The sequence below is a fragment of the Polyodon spathula genome, chromosome 11 (genome assembly GCF_017654505.1).
Source record: "Polyodon spathula isolate WHYD16114869_AA chromosome 11, ASM1765450v1, whole genome shotgun sequence".
Classification (NCBI taxonomy): domain Eukaryota; kingdom Metazoa; phylum Chordata; class Actinopteri; order Acipenseriformes; family Polyodontidae; genus Polyodon; species Polyodon spathula.
Window position 1 is genome coordinate 19,367,732 of NC_054544.1, and position 20,974 is coordinate 19,388,705.

Here is a 20,974-nt window from a genome sequence, read left to right on the forward strand (position 1 = left end):
TGGTGGGGAAATTGCAATGCAGACAGGCGACTGTGAGTGTGTCAGCACCACACCCTGGGGCTGTGTCAGCCTCTGCTTTGTTCTCAGGCCTGTAAACACAGCAACGCCAACTTATTTGTCGATACTAGAGTTTAGAGCCGTAATAAAACCAACACATTATAATAAGTTTAGTATTTGGAAAGCAGGAAGTGATTACTGTGCTAACTCACTGCGAAGTTTAAGTGCCCAATTTAGGAATCCAGAGGATCTTAATTTTTGCAGTGTACTTCACAGGCCTACCCTTTACTTTTAGTATCCATTTCATTCCTCCACCATTCATTTTGTAGTCAGTTTACAGTTCAGTGGTACTCGAAAGGGTTGGCGGTTGTACTATTATGGAACAACACGTGTTACTGTTTTCACTCTGCTTGTATGAGTTTGCAAACCCACAGTCGCTGTACCTACTACTGCTAATTATCTTTATCTTGCAACTTCAGGTTTTGTAAACTCACCAGGCAAAAATCTAGCAGCACTTCAGGTCATGTGGGGTCTTTATAGATGGTCTAATGAAACACACGCTTCAGTGCAATAGTAACTGGAGGAGAAATTATTCACAGTTCATTCACTCCAATCAAAGTAAACGGTATAAATTGAGTTTCTTTATCTGTTCTCTGCAGCGATTTATTGTATGATAGACCTCTTTTAAAAATGAGATTACAGATCTGAAAGGGGGGAAGTCCTGGAGTGCAAGATTGAATAAATGAGCGCTGGTGTGCTGACTCCCATTCTTGTTGTGTTGTAGGGCACTCGGGTATGGCTGAGAGAGAAGGATCAGCTCTACCCCTGTACTGTCAACTCCTGCAGTGATGGCTCTTTGGTGCTCACCGCCGACTATGGAGAGGTAAGGCACACACCTTCACACTTTGTTTTGTAAAAATGTAAACCAAACCCTGTAAACTAAATGTCACCAATTTAAAACAATGGGCAGGACCATGTCACGCTAAATAAATAAATAAAAAAGAACCCTAACATCAAGGCATTTCATTTCTAAACCCTGATTAACACTAATCCTGGACTAGTTTGGCTGAGATAACCTTAGAGCAATTGGGGTCAGTGAAACCTTAGGTTTGCCACCTTTAACCACCAGTGAGCAATATGAAGTAGTAAGCAGTACACATAGTCTGAGTTTATAAAAAGTTACAGCGCTCAAAGGAGCATGCGGCCACAAACGCACCAACTGCCACTTCAATTTCAATCAATGCTTGCTGAAGGATGCCAGCCATTTGATAATCTGGGAATGTACAGATGGAGCAATTTTTTTTAAAAGCCAGAGTCAATTGCTATTTTAGTAACAAAGTCAGTACATCACCCTGGGGCCCTCATTTGAGAACCACAGTGAACGTGTAGTTTTAATTGGTTCTGCGAACTTAATGAATCATTTCTATGTAGTTTTAGATCTTGAAGCCTTTCTCTTGTAAAAAAAAAAAAAAAAAAAACCTTGTGGTATACCTGCGCTCCTTTATAGAGAAGAGGAAACAGGGTGCCTTGGAAGAGTTTGTTTAAATAGGGCAATGAAAACTTTAGGGCATGCCGTTTCTATATCTAATAGCTCCCTAAACACTACAGTGGAATGCTAAACACTTCATGATACCATATAAATCATACCAGTGTTATTGCAGAGAGGCATAATATGCATTTTGTGTTTTAAGTCCTATTATATAGGTAGATGTGGTTATATCTGCCTCTTGTCAGAGAACCTTCCAATAATGACAGAGGCTATAGTACACAAGGGAGACGGAGTGGATCCTCTGTCCTCCTTTTCCTGGGGGAGGGGGTGTGTGTGTGTGTGTGTGTGTAACCAGTATTCATTCAGAGCTTTTCTTCTGAATAATAGAAGACTCCAAGCAATTGGAACTCACAACCTCTCAAGACACATTTCAAAGATTAGAACATATGGTTAGAGAGTTACTGATTTTAACTTGGAGATATATGGCTTCATCATTAGCCCATGGTTTGCACCTGTTGTGCGCAAGTTCTTACTAAGCTTAGTTAAATCGTAAGTCTTTATTAACCTTGATTTTACACATTACTAACTTTTTACCAGCTATGATAGTTATAACGTAAGCCTTAGTTGTTGCTTAAAATGTACGCATACTTTTATGGAGATGTGAACTGTTTGTAGAATCAGAATACAAGAGGACACGGCAACTTCCTATATTATCCTATAGGAATTTTCAATTTAGCAAGAAATCCCATAACATTTCCTATAGGATTTTTTTCACCAGGGTTTTATTTTATTGTATAATGAAATGTTTTATTTATTATGCTTGTAAGGTACACAGTATTGTTTGTGGAATATGAATGGACAATATTTCAGAGACACAACATTAATTAATGGTGTTAAAGTTACATCGATTTAATAATTTAAACGTTTTTAAAACTTTGTTTTAAATTAAAAAAAAAATTATATCATATATATTGTAACAAAGCTGCACTCGCTTGTGCTCGTTTGCCCCTTTATAAACGTAGACCCGACACAGAAACATCACTTTAGCACTTGTATGCACTTTTATTTGCAATAAAATAAACAAAAACAAAACAAAAATCGAACTACTTCGGAGCGCTAACTGAACTCTCAGGAACAGCCCTGACTACAAAGTGGGACAGCTAAGCCGTTTCCCCGCAATACAAAACACACAGTTTACAAAAACTGTACCCCACAGGTTCAGTACACACAGTACTTCCAATGATTGCCGGGAGGCAGGGCACACAGCCACCTTCTCCTATCCATACAGCAGCACAGAACGAAAGATCTGTGAGACTTTTATACCTCATAATAACAGGCACAGGTAGCTGGCTTCAATTTACAATTAGCAGGGCCAAATGCCAAAACAATAAACACAACAATTAACAAAACAATTAAGTTGTTTTTGGCAGGAAGGATTTTACCCCCTTCTTGCCTTGCGCTCTCTCTCTCTCTCTCTCTCTCTCTCTCTCTTTCTCTGTATGTGTATATATTATATATACAGTGCCTTGCAAAAGTATTCAGACCCCTGACCAGTTCTCTCATATTACCGAATTACAAATGGTACATTGAAATTTTGTTCTGTTTGATATTTTATTTTTAAACACTGAAACTCAGAATCAATTGACATTGGTTTTATGTTGGGAAATATTTTTAAGAAATAAAAAACTGAAATATCTTGCTTGCATAAGTATTCAACCCCTGTGCTGTGGAAGCTCCCAGTTTGCACCAATGAAAGAAATTGCCCTAACGAGGACACAATTACCTTACCATTGGCCTCAACCTGTGAACCATTAAAGTTCATGTCATATTTTCTGGATAAAAACCCCACCGTTGAAGGATCATTGGTAAGGCTGTGAATCTGAAGGAAAATGAAGACCAAAGAGCATTCTACAGAAGTAGAAAAAGTAATACAAATGCATAGATTAGGAAAAGGGTACAAAATAATATCCAAGTGTTTGGATGTCCCAGTGAGCACAGTTGGATCAATAATCAGGAAGTGGAAGCTGCATCACACCACCCAGGCACTGCCAAGAAAAGGCCATCCCTCAAAACTCAGCGCTCAAACAAGAAGGAGACTTGTGAGAGAAGCCACAGAGAGGCCAACAATCACTTTGAAGGAGCTACAGAGTTCAGTGGCTGGGGGTGGAGTAATGGTGCACCAGTCAACCATATCAAGAGCTCTGCATAACACTGGCCTATATGGGAGGGTGGCAAGAAAGAAGCTATTACTCAAAAAGTACCATCTGAAAGCATGTCTGGAGTTTGCCAGAAAGCATGAGAGTGACCCAGCTGCGATGTGGGAAAAGGTTTTGTGGTCAGATGAGACCAAGATAGAGCTTTTTGGCCAAAACTCAAAGCGCTATGTATGGCGCAAACCTAACAGTGCCCATGCCTCAAGACACACCATCCCTACAGTGAAGTATGGTGGTGGCAGCATCATGCTGTGGGGATGCTTCTCATCAGCAGGGACTGGGCATCTTGTTACAATTGAAGGAAGAATGGATGGAGCAAAATACAGGAAAATACTGCAAGAAAATCTGCTTCAGTCCGCTAAAAAACTGAAGCTTGGGAGGAAATTCATCTTTCAGCAGGACAATGATCCCAAGCACAAGGCCAAAGCAACACTGGAGTGGCTCAAGAACAAAAAGTGAATGTCCTACAGTGGCCCAGTCAAAGTCCTGATCTCAATCCCATTGAGAGTCTGTGGCACTCTTTGAAAACTGCGGTCCACAAGCGTTGTCCAACCAACCTGAACAACCTGGAGCAAATCTGCCAAGAAGAATGGGCCAAAATCACTCCGACACTGTGCAAAGCTGGTACATACTTACCCCAAAAGACTTAAAGCTGTTATTGCAGCGAAAGGTGGCTCTGTCAAATATTAATGTGTGGGGGTTGAATACTTACGCAAGCAAGATATTTCGGTTTTTTATTTTTCTTAAAAATATTTCTGCGATTCCCAGTATAAAGTGTTCTGAAATTAGCTGTCTTCTGTCCATCACGGCAGTCTTGTGTCAGCTTGTCTGTTAGAATTGACAAGGAGACTACACTTTTTTAAAAAATCATATATATATCTGTATTGTATTTTACAATAAATAACTGTATTTTAATAAATAACACAGGGAGTGTTAAGGTTTGAGATATGAAGTACAAAAAAAAAAGGTTTGCCCTCTCAACATCCCGATTCAGAAAAAGGCGCCGATTTTTTAAACTGTCATAATCAATTAATCTCTAAAATGAAACATTCTTAAATTCCAATTTTCGGTAGTTTAAAGGTTGTGTCCATAATGTTTCTTCAGTGGGAGTTTTGATCTGCATCACTGGTCAAGTCCTCTGAAATATCCTCACTTCTAATTGGCTACAGAGTCACCGACTTAATATGAATTGCTCTTAGTGATAAACTAACAAAGTATTGATGTGTGGTGCAACTGAAATGAGAGTACTTGGTTATAAACTAACTAGTAACAACTAAGGACTTAGTAGAGACTTTACGTTCTAACTTAGGAATGAACTTAGGCATCGCTGGTGCAACCCACCTCTGGGCAAGGGTTGGCATGCCATGCTGGTTTCTTTACATCTAGCTGTGCCTGATTTGAGTAATTCAGTACATGTGGAAGGTGGTGATGTAATGGCTTGGTTTAATGACTTGGTCAGGATTGTGTGTGTGTGTGTGGGCACACTTGTCTGCCGAGAGAGTTTCTTCTCCCTTTCTGCAATAACATCTGATTCATGGTGTCTCGCTGAGTAACACTGGGCAATGAGGACCAGGCCTCAGAGATGAATAGCAGGAATTGTGGTCAGTGCGAGCCAAGTCTGGCTCTCCACTCTTATCTTCCTGGCAGTTTGGGAGACCTTTGTGTCTGGAGGAAATCCTGTCGGAGAGAGAGAATGAAACTAACATTAGATCTGGAGATATTAAGATTGAGAAAGCAATGCAAATCTTGTTTCTATGAGAACTGAATATGGGAACCAGTACGGGACGCCACGAGTAGCAACTGCAGTTTTCTCCCAACTGAAAATGTTCATTCAGTGAGACTAGCGAGTGGCTCCATAAACGTGACATCATTAGTATTTTGTGGTTAAAGGCTTCTCTTCATTAACATCAGCCACAGGTTTTGTCCTCTGGGTCTGCATCTTTGAATCATGCTGGGTACATATTGAACAGTAGAAACCCCACCCTACATGTTAGAACAGAAACCTGGCTCTGTTAAATAAGACTATTACCAGGATACACAGAGGTTGGCAGCATGATCTGCCTGTCACAACAGTGACTGGAGAAACCAGGTCTACTCAAGTCTACTCCAGCCAGTGGAATGAACTCCTAATATTGGCTCAGGTTTTAATTTGAATTTGTGTTTGTTAGCTAAAAATCGTATCTATTGAATAGAACAAGACCACAAATACTGTTTATTCTTACCTCCCACTACCCCCCCTCCCTCCGTCTTGTTCTGTTTTGCCCACCACCTCCACAGTAGATTTCCCCGCCAGGTCTGCTGCTCATTGGGAGCTCCCTGGCTGCCTCATTTTAGGCTATAGCTGGCTGCGTGGAAGGCTCCAACGGGTAAGATCAATGGGCCAACTTATGCGGCAATAACATTCTTGTACTGTAACAGAAAATCTATAAAATCTTGTTATCCTTAATTTTTGTTTCTTGACTGATAGTCCTATATAATAAATGGTATCCATTTTTTCATATTAATTGTCATTCCACATAGTTGGATCAAAAACTAGGGCACCTATCCTGCTGCTAAATTCTGTTTTTCTTTTAGTACCAGGATTAGCATCTATTTAAATATTTATAATATTTTTCTCCTGGGGAAAATAGTTGGCATTTCTTAAAGGAGGTTTTGGACTGAAAGTAGTCCAAGACAGGCAGAGGTAGCAGATAGGGTGGTTTTCAACATTGCATGGTTTCCCTGTGGATAAATTATCCTGCAATCCAGTCTCTTTTTTTACATTCCCTGCCCCCCGTTGCAGCCTATCTGAGCTGGGGCAGCCTAATTGGTTTCCAATTAATACCAATCCTCCAGGCGTTTGTCTATATGGAATCTAAAAACCAAATGGAGCTGGCTTTTGCTCGAGCATCTAAACCTGAATTTAGTTTTGAACCCAGATACACAAAATGGTATTAAATGTGACCCAACAAAAATAATTATAGTTACCTTAAAAGCATGTCTATATGGTTCTACCATTTATAACTTGCTCAATAATGCCCTATAAATATATTTTCCATAATCTACAAAATATTTATTATACAGTAGTTCCTTGCTAAACCGGATATGAGAGAGACAATAATGAAATAGCGAGGTGTCCGCTTTTAATAAATAATAATAATAACAATCGCACACACATTTTATAGTGTTCATTTTATTTTAAATATATACATCATTGCACTGAAATAACATTAATGCATTCTCTGTACACATTACTTCATGTAAAAATATAACTATGTATAGCAGGTCTATACAGTATACCTAATTACACTCTGTGGATTTATTTCAGCTTTTTTATGCATCTGGTTTGATCACTTGCACATATGTACACACGTACCGGCACATATGCATGTACACACATGCACACACACAGCACAGGGGCTGCTCCCCCATGCTAGGCCTGGAAGCTTTGGTGCTGTAAGACCTCCCTACAGTAGAGCTGCCATCTTTACCCGCATCCCAGTCTTCCTGGGGGGCCAGAAGGCCACCCCTGCTGTTGGGTTGCATTCTGGCACCCCAGGAAACCATGCACTTAAATTTTAGTTGACATTTTTCTTTAAATGGCTGTACTAAATCTTTAATGTAAAGCAGAGGGGCTGGCTTAAGCAGCAGCAGAGCGCTGAATGGCGGTGTGCTATCAGAGGTGATGATGTTTGTTCCTGATTTCCTGTGAATTATTTAGTTTGCACACGGCGAATAGGGAAATTGTCTCGCAGAGACCCAGCAGCCAGCTGGGATTTCATGTTGAGCTGGGATTTAATTTTTTATCTGCATTGATGTTTACAGTATATGATGTCATTTTTAAAAATATTTCCTCACCCATGACAAAGTTCTTAATCTGAGCTATACTGCAATGTCTCAACATTAAATGTTTAAATATGAATCCTTGGTCCTGGATAAGCCACCACTCGACAGAGCATTTTACAGAACTGGGGAAACACCTTAGTTTCTATTACCGCTAAAATAAGGAGTTCTTGCAGTCCTGGGGAATTCTCAGGTGCTGAGAAATGCTGTAACAAAATCCAGCAGGTAGTTAAGGTTTATAAGAAACCAAGTCAAATGCTTCTGCTAATAATGAAGCTTAAGCTAAAATGCTTGTTTTTCTTGTGCTGTTTTATTGCAATCTTGCCATTTGTCCGCTGTTGCCCTAAAAGCTTTTCATTTTAGTGTGGAAATTAAGCCTGCTATTGGAACGTCACTCTTCAAGCTTGCAATAAAACACTCTTCACCTGTTTGGTACGCACTGCTAGAAAACAAACATCCAGGAAGCAGTGTGGGAGGAAGACAAAACAGGAAAACACTGGAGAAAATATTAAATTGGCTAATCAATTGTACTTACCATCAAAACAACAGCAGTAATGGAAATCCCAGTTGTTTTTAACCCCTTACATTGTATATTTATTTATAGCGAGTATTTCAGGACACGGAAATAAGATCTTTAAAATTCTTGATATCCTGACGTGCATAGAATAAAGTACTTTTGTATTATAGACATTTTATATATAGTACACAAAGTCAGGGATTTTGTAGGCATATAGTCAGGTGTATGATTAAACAATTATACCAAACAGGTGCTAATGATCATCAATTGAATATGTAGGTTGAAACACAATCATTAACTGAAACAGAAACAGCTGTGTAGGAGGAATAAAACTGGGTGAGGAATAGCCAAACTCAGCTAACAAGGTGAGGTTGCTGAAGACAGTTTACTGTCAAAAGTCAAACACCATGGCAAGACTGAGCACAGCAACAAGACACAAGGTAGTTATACTGCATCAGCAAGGTCTCTCCCAGGTAGAAATTTCAAGGCAGACAGGGGTTTCCAGATGTGCTGTCCAAGCTCTTTTGAAGAAGCACAAAGAAACGGGCAACGTTGAGGACCGTAGACGCAGTGGTCGGCCAAGGAAACTTACTGCAGCAGATGAAAAACACACCATGCTTACTTCCCTTTGCAATTGGAAGATGTCCAGCAGTGCCATCAGCTAAGAATTGGCAGAAAACAGTGGGACCCTGGTACACCCATCTACTGTCCGGAGAAGTCTGGTCAGAAGTGGCCTTCATAGAAGACTTGAGGCCAAAAAGCCATACCTCCGACTTGGAAACAAGGCCAAGCGACTCAACTATGCACGAAAACACAGGAACTGGGGTGCAGAAAAATGGCAGCAGGTGCTCTGGACTGATGAGTCAAAATTTGAAATATTTGGCTGTAGCAGAAAGCAGTTTGTTCGCCGAAGGGTTGGAGAGCAGTACACAAATGAATGTCTGCAGGCAACAGTGAAGCATGGTGGAGATTCCTTGCAAGTTTGGGGCTGCATTTCTGCAAATGGTGTTGGGGATTTGGTCAGAATTAATGATCTTCTCAATGTTGAGAAGTACAGACAGATACTTATCCATCAGGCAATACCATCAGAGAGGCATCCAATTGGCCCCAAATTTATTCTGCAGCATGACAACGACCCCAAACATACAGTGAAAGTCATTAAGAAATATCTTCAGCGTAAAGAAGAACAAGGAGTCCTGGAAGTGATGATATGGTCCCCGCAGAGCCCTGATCTCAACATCAAGTCTGTCTGGGATTATATGAAAAAAGAGAAGCAACTGAGGCTGCCTAAATCCACAGAAGGGCTGTGGTTAGTTCTCCAAGATGTTTGGGCCAACCTACCTGCCGAGTTCCTTCAAAAACTGTGTGCAAGTGTACCTAGAAGAATTGATGCTGTTTTGAAGGCAAAGGGTGGTCACACCAAATATTGATTTGATGTAGATTTTTCTTCTGTTCACTCACTTTGCATTTAGTTAATTGATAAATATAAACTATTAACATGTCTATTTTTGAAAACATTCTTACTTTATAGCATTTTTTCACACCTGCCTAAAACTTTTGCACAGTACTGTGTGTGTGTGTGTGTGTGTGTGTATATATATATATATATATATATATATATATATATATATATATATATATATATATATATATATATATATATATATATATATATATATCATTGTATTTAATGTATTAAGCATTGTTCCTCACTATCTTGTAAAGCACTTTGTAACTGTGGTCCACTATGAAAGACACTATATAGTATAGATTGATTGATTGATTGATATTGGTAAGTAGGCAAAACTAGGAAAATGTGTGCCAAGAGTACTAGGGAGCTGAAGAAGCAGTTCCAGTCCTCCACTCTAACTATAGGGCTACAATGGCTCTACCAGGATCTCATCTCTAACTACTACAGGAGCCCACACTTCCATGCCATCTTGTCGCCATGTGGAATTTGTAGGCAGGTTTCCATGGAAACTAGTATAGAATTAAGGCAGCCAGAAAACTAAATCCTGTCCCCCCTTTTTTTTTTTTTTTTTTTTTTTAAGTCAATTTGTTTAGGATTAATACTGATAGGAGAATTGTAAGGCATTTACTTTAACTTGACTCCAGTGTGCAGTGGGAAGGAATGGGAACTTCTCAAGGTATCACTGAAATTAGTTCAGGGGTTTCCACTTTGTAGTCCTCTGAATTTTGAAAACATGATAAAACCAAAATTTTTATGCTGTGATCTTTTCAGATCCAAACTGAGTCAGAATTGGATGGCTAATTCCTTAGCCTTTCATAAGTTTCATCTCATGAGTGAAATGGGTTTAATGTTCTCATCCTAGCTCCCAGCGGACATTACACAAAAATAACAAATATTTGACCTATTCGGAAGTTCCTGCCATTGGCTCTCATCTATCGTTAGTACTAAATGTAATAGATTATCAAGAGAACCCCAAATCCCACTAGTGGTACAGGTTACAAGACAGTGGAAGTTGAGATGTATTTAAGAGTTATAATGATTTTACGTATTGCTCAAAACTCTGCAGCACTGATTTAATAAATGATAGAATCCCTTTCTAACACTGAACTGCTTTCAGTTTGAGTTAATCTTAGCTATGCTCTATGTCTTTTAGTGCACATGTCAGCTCCCATACCCCTCTTGTACTTTATGCTTTTAACTCTCAAGATACCGGGCACTGTCTAACAAATGTAACTGTTCAATTGAAAATATAAAACTGCTCAATCCCCTGAAATAAATAGATTTTGTGAACTTGTTTAAAGGTATATTTAACAGGTTTCCTAAAATAATTTCCCAACCACCAGGTCTGCTTCTGAAATGACTCCTAAAAGCTGAATTTCAGACATGACATGGTTTTAGAACATTTGACAATACCACGGAATCGCCCTGGATTCTGGAAATTACCTGTCCTTGGTTATGCAGAGATTACTGTTGACACAATCCAGGGGTTCCCATGCGCTGTACAATGCTTTAAAAATGCAGATGTGGCTTATCCTGGTGGGGTGTACAGCAGGCTGATAAACTCAACTCCTTTGGAGCACCAAGTGACTCATTTTCTGGAATTTCTTATGTGGCTTCCATTCCAGCTTCTAGCACACTGTTTTGTAAATAGTTACTGTAGATTGTAATGATGGTTGAAAGCACTGCTGTACGGTATTACCATATATGGAACTATTTAGCAGTTTTGCAGATTTGGAATTAGAATTTAGTTTTGAATGTGTGTTTTGATATTGTAGCAGGCCATCAAAACCCCTTGGAAAATGTGATGTATACAATACATTGAAGCTTTTTTGTCTGTGTCTACTGAAATTGTAATCAAGTTAAGTCATGCGTCGTAGAATTCTTGAATAACTCAACAGTGCTATCACAGATGACTGCTCAAAATCAGTGTGGTAAAACCCGGGGGAATAGTGAATTTGTACAACTGTCGTCTTACATTTCTATCATATCTGCAGTCGTTCTGATTTCAATTTTTTTTCTCCTTAAGGTGCTTTCCACCTGAGTTCATAACAAATGGAAGTGCAAAACAGGTTATTTATTTAATTAGATATAACCCTCTTTAACTGTTGGTCTGTCATGCCTCCCTCACTTGTGCTTCAAACGATGGAGCTTTATAAATATGGATATCTTCAGCTGTCAGACAAGGCTCATTATTCCTACATTTTAGGCATCAACGTTTTTTTCAAATTCTTGATTCAAGTTTATCGTGGCTGTCGCCTGTTGCCTTCCCACCAGATCAGAATAATTTGTGTGTGTGTGTGTGTGTGTGTGTGTTTGTGCGTGTTGGTTGCCATTACTCACAGTTGTCCGGGTGGTGGGCTGGGGGTGGTTCCAGTTCGGCACGCATGTTTACGCCTCATTTACATTAATATGCTTCTGTATTACCCTTTAATTAACTGGTTCCTAGCTTGAAGTAAAATGGCAATCCAGTAACACCAACAGGGTTTGTTGTCTCTTACAGACTTGCAAAAATCAGGTATATTTATTTATTTGTGTATATATATGAACAGGGCAATGCTTGATGGTCAGTTGAGCATGCATATAGTGTACGTACCTAAACGGCAAAGTGCAGTGTTCTGGCACTCATACCTTTTGTGGAAATGAGTCCTCTGGAAAACAACTGATGTGGTACAAAACCTCTAAATGTACCAGAGATGCTAAATTAGGAAATCTGTGCTTGCTGAATAAAAATAGGCCAGTTTCTGACAACTCACAATTGCAGTTCTGACGAAGGGCAACGTTCTATATTAGGAATAAAGTTTTCCTATTTCTTAAACTAGGCTAGCCTCATAGCTACAGCTTTGGAGGACCACACAGTTCTGGGCAACTTACAGGCAGGCCTGCAGGCGCCCGTCCAGTCTACAAGGGTCACTGGTGCGCGGTGAGCCAAGGACACCCTGGCCATCCTAAGCCCCCCCCACCCCATGATGGACAAAATGTCATTTGCCATTTTAGTTCTAAAACTTAACAGAGAATTACTCAATATAAGTTGCCTATCTTTGAAAATATCCCTCCAAAATGAGAGAGTACTGTAGGGTCCATGTTACCACTAAACCAGACACAGCAGCTTAAGAGCCAGCCAGTTGATACAACAGATTCAGTTTACACCAAAGTGAAACAGTACAGTGCCATGAAGGGCAGTTTCAGCTCCAGAAAAGCTCACTTCCGCCCTCTTTTGAAGCCTCCTCATCAGTTTGTGACCACGGAACAGCAGGAAGTTATCTTTCAAGAGCATTGGTATCGCTGGAGAAATAAAACAAAAATATAAACTAGTTTAAAAAGGCATCAAGTCCCTCTACTTCAAGGATAGTAATGGTGAAAACCACTCAGTTTTTAGAATGGATAGTTTAATGAATCGACTGCATACTATAAAAACGTCTTTTACAAACCTACCACTTGATGCGAACAAAAGTATCGTATTGGGATATTTTCACTGTATTTACAAACCATTTGTCAGCCATATTTACTTCTGCCTAAACACACAAACAGATCTTCTCTTCAGTTGACATCTCTATGCAGTACACTGGCAAAGACAGGATATCGATTTAAATCCAGGGAGCTGCAAACAGGTTTGATAAGCTTCTCTGTCCAGGTTTCTGAATCTCATTTGTGTGTGTATGTTCACCTTAACACTTGAGAAACTGTCCTAATGAACTAGTTTATTTGCTCACTGACACTTTAGAAATTGAATGTGATTTAAATTTCTCTAAAGTAGAGTGTGTATTTGTGTCTTACCCTTGAGACGTGTTTACTTTTTTCCAGCTGAACAAATTGAATTAGTAAAATAACCAAACAGTCAGCATTTATCTCCATCAAACTTTGTGTGTGCTGCAATGTGTGGATATTCAGTTTTCCGTGTTTAATTTAGACATGTAAATTTACTTTCTGCCTGGGTTGTTAAGAACAGTGTGCCTCTAACAAGATGTTTTGCCAAACCAGTTTTATTTTGTAATTCTAAAGATGTCTTACTTGTCTCCCTAACCATGTTTAATCTAACACAATGTTATCAAAAAAGTTACTTTCCAGTCCAGTTTGTTTATATTCTCTCATCCCCCTTTTTTGTTACTCTCTGAGGCAAATAGCTGTGCTTCTGACAGTTTATGCAGCAGTAGGTTGTTCTAAAATAAATTGTGTTGTGTTTTGTCACAGCTTTCTCTGTATCTGTCAACCAAAGTACTTTTAAAAAGCCCCCCCCACAAGAGCTGATATGTAATATTTAGTTTGTACTGACCTTTCACACTTATTTTGTCTTTGACCAGTCATCTTTACTTTACTGGACTGGTCAATAGGAGCAACATATTAGAGTTGAATAACCACCCACCATGCTCCCCTGCAGAGGCTTTCTAGGTGTGGGGTTTCCCTGTGACAGTACAGCCTGGATTCAGCATGCCTCGGGCTTTGTCCCCTCAGCAGGGTACTTGGTTGAAGGTAAAGCAGAGCTGTTTGATTTAGTCAGGATTGGGAAGGTATCTGCGCTGTTATCTCAGAGTAGTTTGACATTGCCGTCACTGTCCTGGCAGGACTGGTTTGTTTATAGCTAGGTGGAGCAGGACTGGGCACTGAAAGTAGACACAGTGAAAATAAAGAAGAGAAATCTCTAGAAGCTAGGGGTGTTGTCAGTTTTAGAAATAGCGCCGTCAAATTCTAATCAGTTACACAGTTAGAACAAATTCAATTGCAAGAAAGCTGAATGTGTGTTTTCTATATGGGTTACTGTTTTCAAATATTTTCTTGTTGGTTCTCAGGTGAGCCATTGCAATTGCCTTTCCGTTATAACTTTTTTTTTATATTTTAACTACATATTTCTGACAAGATCTCTTGTCAAAGTTGCAAAAAGACTTGGGGCTGGGTTCTCAAAGCTATTTACTCAAAATCACTCTATCCTGAAAGAAGAAAAAAAATTACAATTCTAAAGCGAATAAGAAACAGCTTGATTAAGAGTCTTAGTAATTTATAGCTGGCTTCGTAATTAGGTGCGTTTCTTTTCCTTTTCTGGGAATTTTTTTGATGCCTACTCTTTTGGAGTAAATGGCTTTGAGAATTTAGCCCATGATGCACAAAATGCCATTTGCCAGTTTAGTTCTAGAACTTAACAGAGAATTACTCAATATAAGTTGCCTATCTTTGAAAACAAAGCCCCAAAGTGAGAAAGCTTGTACATAGAGTACTGTAGGGTCCATGTTTCCACTGAACTAGACACAGCAGCTTCAAAGCCAAGCTGGGGCGCAGGTTCTCAGTATTGGATAACCACTGCTGCTTGTTATTGTACAAAGTCACCTGTGGGCTCAAGCAGGTTAATGTGGGTGCCATGTTACACTTTTTTCTGCTTTACATCAGGGGCACGGATACTGGACAGCCACATTGACCCCTGGGTGAAGATTCATTTTGATTGATTAGACCTGTCCTGATAGTGGCTTGCCTGGTAATCGTAGACACTGACACAAACCGCAAACCCTCAGCAAGTAGCAGCTTTCTTCCTGATTACACAGTGTAACAATTACTTTTACTTTTTTTTTTTTTTTGGTTCCTGGGTAGTAAATGTTATTTCCTAATTGCTTGTGCCTCAAAAGTATAGAAATTGGCTATTATTCCCCACAAACTTTGCTTTTGTGACCAGGACAGTGATATTTTGAAATTTACCTATTTTCCAGAACATTCCAGATAGATTCAGTGCTGAGTAAACTTGGAGTAACTTCTAGAACTTTCCAGTAATATGAATAGTAGTATAAATACAGGGGCCTTAAGCCCAGCAGTTCAGTTTAGTTCCAGCTGCCTAAGTGGATACATATCTGCATTTTTCTGGGAGATCATAGGAGACTTCAAAATGGTAGCATTCCTAATGGGTCTCCAAGGCGGTTTTACCAAGTCCTCATATATGCTCTTGTAAGTAATAATTGAAAACAAACACAGCAAATAGTGTTTTGATCCATTTTGCCAGTATATGTACAGTAGCAGTACAAAAAGATTAAATCATTATTGAGACTTCTAGTTGAAACATTTTGTCAAATCATTTTAATATTACTACATGTTCTAGAATTGATGCAGCAGTGTGTGTTTTGCTCCTGCACCCTAGGACTGTGCTGACTGCAATGCTGTTGTCTTGTCTGCCTCTTTTTAGACAGAGCTCCCCCAGCTCTCTCAGGGAGCTGCGCAGCATCACCTGCATATCTGTCCTCCTCTCTCGTTCACTCTGTCTGCTTGGTTTAGCACTGCTCCGGACCTCCATCTGTCCAAGCAGCAGCAGCTTGGTGAAAAAAAAACAAAAAAAACCCACTTTGTCCGAATTACTACAAATTAACAGAAGGGAGTATCCTGCAGGGCCACCCGCTCAGAGCAAGAAGCGCTGATGACACATTGATAGCTTTTAACGTGGCCTCTTCCTGTTTCTTCATTTTTATAGCAGCTTTACGAAACTTACTGTAACGTATGGAACATCACAGGGTCCTGTTTTATTATGATATAAACACAACGAAATTCAACCAACTGCAGAATTGCGCTTGGCAACAAATTGCATACAAAAGTACTGTATGTATAAATATGTATTCTAAATGGTATTATTATTAGTTATTTTTGCTTGAAAAGGTGAAACATTATGTTTTAGTTCCTTGTACTGTTTCTACAACCTTATTCATGCAACTTCTACTTTTTATAGAGCAGCTGCTTTAATCATTGAACAGTGCCTGTACTGTATATTTTTATGCAGGAAATTAAACTATACGCTTTACAGAATTATGCAAAATAATCTCTTTTTATTTTACAGAAATCTGTTTCTGTAAAATTTGAAAACAAAAGGATCTCTGAACAATAACGTTCCTATCTAAGAAAATAAGTTTCATGCAAATATTCAGCTGGATAAAAACAACGTATTTGTTGTATGCACATACATATTAAACCACAGAATCTAGTGCAGAGCCTGAAAGAATTAATACCTTTGTCAGCGAGAGAAAAGGTTGATCAGAAGACATTCCAAAAGACTTCTAGTTTAAATGTTTATTGTTTTAAATATTAGTGTTTTAGTATAACTTGATTTAAAATAAATAAATAAATAAATATTGCATCTGATTTTAAAGTCAATTGATCAACATCTTTGTCCTAGGCCTAAATTACATAATTTTTGTATACTGTATCTGTTACAAATAAATACAACGGGGGCACAATTTCGAAATGTGCAAATTGCCTGAGAGAAACAGTTTCTTACTAGCTTTATATCATGCCAGGGCATGTAAACTAGGGTTCAAAGTGTAAGGGAATGTTTCTGAGGTCGAGAGAGGTGTTTGTGTGTGTGTGTGTGTGTGTGTGTGTGTGTGTGTGTGTGTGTGTGTGTGTGTGTGTGTGTGTGTGTGTGTGTGTGTGTGTGTGTGTGTGTGTGTGTGTGTGTGTGAGTGTGTGTGTCTATGCATGCAAGAGACACAGAAGGCGAGAGTATTGGCATTCACCAAGACCTGTCATCTCTGTCAGTCAGGGTGATGAAGTCATGAATTCTCATCATCCCAGTTTCCTGAAAGAGAGCACTTCAGTGACTAGGAGGGCCCACAGATGGCGGCACAGCCTCAGCAGCAGATGGTACTGTATAATCACAGGAGAGTCGTGCTTTTTTAGTCTGTACCGCTCCTGGAGCTGCAGAGACACAATGGCCATAGATCACTGCAAGACTGTGTGTGCATGTGGTTAATTGCCTCAGCCATGCACATTCATTTACATAAGATTAGAGTTGAATTGAGGGTCAGGTTAAAAGGTCTTTCTTTCCTCCTTGGTTTCTTATCACCACTGCTGTCCCCTTGTAATGAATTCTGTCTGTCTCCTTTTGGAGGTGCTGCTGCTTGCGGAGTTGGCGTTTTAAAGAGGGTGGGTGTTGGATTAAAGTGTTCTGCTTCTAGTTTTTTTTTCTGACAAAAATCCCTTCCTTTTTAAGGTCTTTCTTTATCTTATTCTTTTGAGATTTAGTATAGAGGTTTATATCTGTGTGTTGGAATGTGTCAGATCACCTTCTGTAATTAATTCTCACCCCTTCTTTCTTAATTTAAAAGCCCAGCTATTATACTTTGGCTACTAGGCCACTGTTTTCAGCCATGTAAGATTGTTAACGTCGTCTATAAGGTCTGATGTAGCTCGGGAAGCAAAATAGAAATGAATGCCCCCTTTCCCCTCATAAATGGTACGCTTTTATCATTTTACAGGAAAAGCACACAGAGCTGGGCATTTCAACGTAGGGCTCTATTTAAATGTGTGCTCTTTATATTGAATGTAAAGAAATGTATTAGCATTGTATGCCAGTGTTTTTCAAGTTCAATCCCTTATGCATCATGTTTAACATCAAAACTGTTTAAAAACTGTATAACCAGTATTTAAACTCAATAAAGCAACAAAATTGTATTTGTTGGCTAAGCATAAAAGCTTTCCAGTGATTTAAAAGGTAACAATCGTCATTACTGAAAATCTGTAGACTGTGTCAAGCTTTTTTTAAATACCAATTTACTAATTATTAGAAAAGTCAGGCTACAGTTAGAGCTGTTGTTGAGGGGAATTTAGTTCAAAATATAGATTTTATTTACTGATTTTTAGACATTCCTGCTTTTAAGATTCTATCTCGTTCTTTGAAAGTCAGATTCTTGTGGTAAGGTTGTTTTACTGGGTTACAGGAAGTAGCAGAGTGCACTGCTGATATACAGTGAGTACTAGTAGCAAGCCACAGTTTTAATGAAGCTCGGCCTTTACAAAGGAAGATGGTGGGTAAGCTTGCCTCCTCGATGCCCCACAGCTCTTTGCAGGCATCTCTAGACATTGAAGCCTCTTCATGCTGGCATATGGTCCATATGTGATTGTTCGAGCTGAAGGCTTATCATTATGGCAGTCTTATTATATTTCATTTAGTCAGTCAAGAGTGGTACACGTCTGCCTACTTTTAATATGTCCAATAGAAACCTACTAGGACAATATGCGCAGTCCAAAAACCTGCAGGCAAGTGATTTTGCAGGTTGAGATGTTACAAATTTCACTACACAGATAAGCAAGGACCCCTGCAGATCAGAATGAGGTTCATGGTATCTTTAGCACAGTTTTATATTGCCTCTTAACAATGACAGCCTTCTACAGCACAGCACCTGTCCTTGACCATGCTGCACATTGTGGAGACCACAACGGATGCAGTTTCTTCCAGGCTATGCCCAGGTGGGATTTGATCCCTTTATGTTTCGTCCTAGAGACGAACATGCTCCCCACAGAGCCAGTGACACGCAAGTTGCAGCTTGGGCACTTGGATTTAGTGGTAGACGTGTTCCAGCTGGAGCCTCGATGGAAGACCTAGTGTCTGGCACAATTAACACAAAGGTCTCAAACAGACAGACCTTCTAGACTCACGCTGTGCTTTTAAAAAAAAAAAAATGTCACCTCTTGTGGTCACCTCCACAAGACCCCCCTTTAATGCGCTTCCCTGGTGAGAATGGGATGTTTCTTAGCAACCACGAATAACACCTTACCCAGAGTTGATGGTGTCAAACGGTATCAATAGTGTTTATGTTCAATGAAAACATTATTTGTGTTGCTTATTTTTAGGTAAACCTAACTAACTGCCATAATAGTTATGAAAATATAACTTATATATATACAGACATACACATTATGGATTTAATTATGGATTTAATGATTACATAGGGTTATTGGATAAATAATCTCACGTTGTGCCACTTTGTTTAATTGAATTATGCAAATATATGTGATTGATTTGTAGTGGCTCATTTTATTTATTTCTTTAAACCCAGTGGAAGCACCAACACAACAGATTTACCCTTTTAGGTTTTTAGATTTCTTTGTAAACTTTGGGGAGAATGAACACACTTAAGCCACAGGAACACTAGTCAACATGTTGCTAGAAAATGTAGAATGAAACCTGTTGCTTCTACATTGTTGCGTCAAATTTCAGGGGACACTATTCTGGGGGATGATGAAGGTACCTGGTTGATTCTGCCAGTAGCATATGCTTGTCTCAAAGATTAAGCCATGCTTGTCCAAGTACACATGGGCTGTAGAGTGAAACAAAGTTGTCTGGAACTTGTAAGCTTGCATCGTCACTTTCTACAAAAAAATGTATCCTTTTCTACATTTTTCGAGCAACATGTAGGCTATTGTCCCCTTGGCTTTAGGCTTTTATTAAAAATTACACACATAATCGATGCAAACATGTTGGTACTAATAATCAATTAAGTTCAGTTAAACATCTGACATGAATATTTTTTCTCTAAACCTAAAGTAGAGTGTAAGTGATAAAATACCCTAGAAACCAACAATAAAAATAAACCGGTCATCTCCTTTCAATTCAAATAAAAGCCCAGGTAAACACAGTTTATTTTTCTAAATAAATAAACACACGAAAAGGGTGGAAAAGCACTGAAAAACTGAAGTCCTAATCATAACTGCTATATTAGGCTTCTGTCCTCTGTCTACACTCCCCCCAAGGCAGTGTTAACATCGTCCCCTGAAACCCACTTGTCATTCTAGGAACTGAACAATTGCAGCCCTGCTACTGTACTACTGCTGCAGCAGTGGAAGGTCCTCTGCAATCTTTCTATGCTACATAAAAAAAAAAAGAAATCGAGGATTATTATCTGTCATGATTAATAGCTGTCAAAGGGCTTCTTTTGAAATTTGGAAATGCACGTTTCGGGATGTGAAATATTCATATTACCTTGAACGAGTGCTTTATGAATGCATTTCTAATTCAAACTGAAAAATAATGCCAAAAATGTACTCTATGTATTTTAATGACTTCTTAAAAAAAAAAAAAAAAAAAAAAAAATAATTGTATTGTGATTCTCAGTGAATCAAAAAATTACTTGTCAAGACTCCACACAAAAAAGCGTTATGAATGGCATGATCATTTTAGGCCTGTTTTTGTGTTTAAAAATGTCTACTTCGAATTTCTCAGTTTTTGCCCAAGCTACGGTATCACATTAGAATAAGCAAGCAAGATGGGGCTAGCCTGCTGGGCGATATTGGACAGATAGTGAAGGAGGTGTTTGGAACACAGTGTTTCTTGTTTATCAGGCAGGGCTAGCAGATGGGATTAGTTAAGTGGAACAAAGAGTCAGGTAGCATGATCCTGGGATTGGACTGATGTCACACACTGGGATAACAAAGAGATGGACCAGGGAGAGATTACCAGGCAGGGAGGGTGTGTAAGAAACGGGCCCAGCTAGTCTAAACCTGCCCGACTGCATTGAAAAGTTGTGAGGGGCTGCAGGTGTTTTTGTTTTTGGTCGTCGGTCCCTTTAGTCCTGTTCTCTGTGAAATATCTTTAGAATGAACGCATGTGTACACCAAATGTCTTTGTTGGTTTTTTATTTGAGAGTTTTGTTCTCTAGAATTGGAATGCAAAATGACTTACTGATTTCATAACATGCCAGAGACTCTCTTTGTGGCACCTCAGTCGG

General features: G+C 39.1%; 1 protein-coding gene across 1 annotated transcript in view; it reads left to right on the plus strand.

Annotated features, from left to right (window-relative positions):
- Nucleotides 1-20,974, plus strand: part of myo10l3 (myosin X, like 3) — a 101,108-nt gene that overhangs the window by 27,701 nt on the left and 52,433 nt on the right. The window contains exon 2 of the mRNA XM_041262821.1: nucleotides 782-880. Within this exon, the coding sequence (XP_041118755.1) occupies nucleotides 782-880 (99 nt within the window). The remainder of the gene's footprint in view (nucleotides 1-781; nucleotides 881-20,974) is intronic.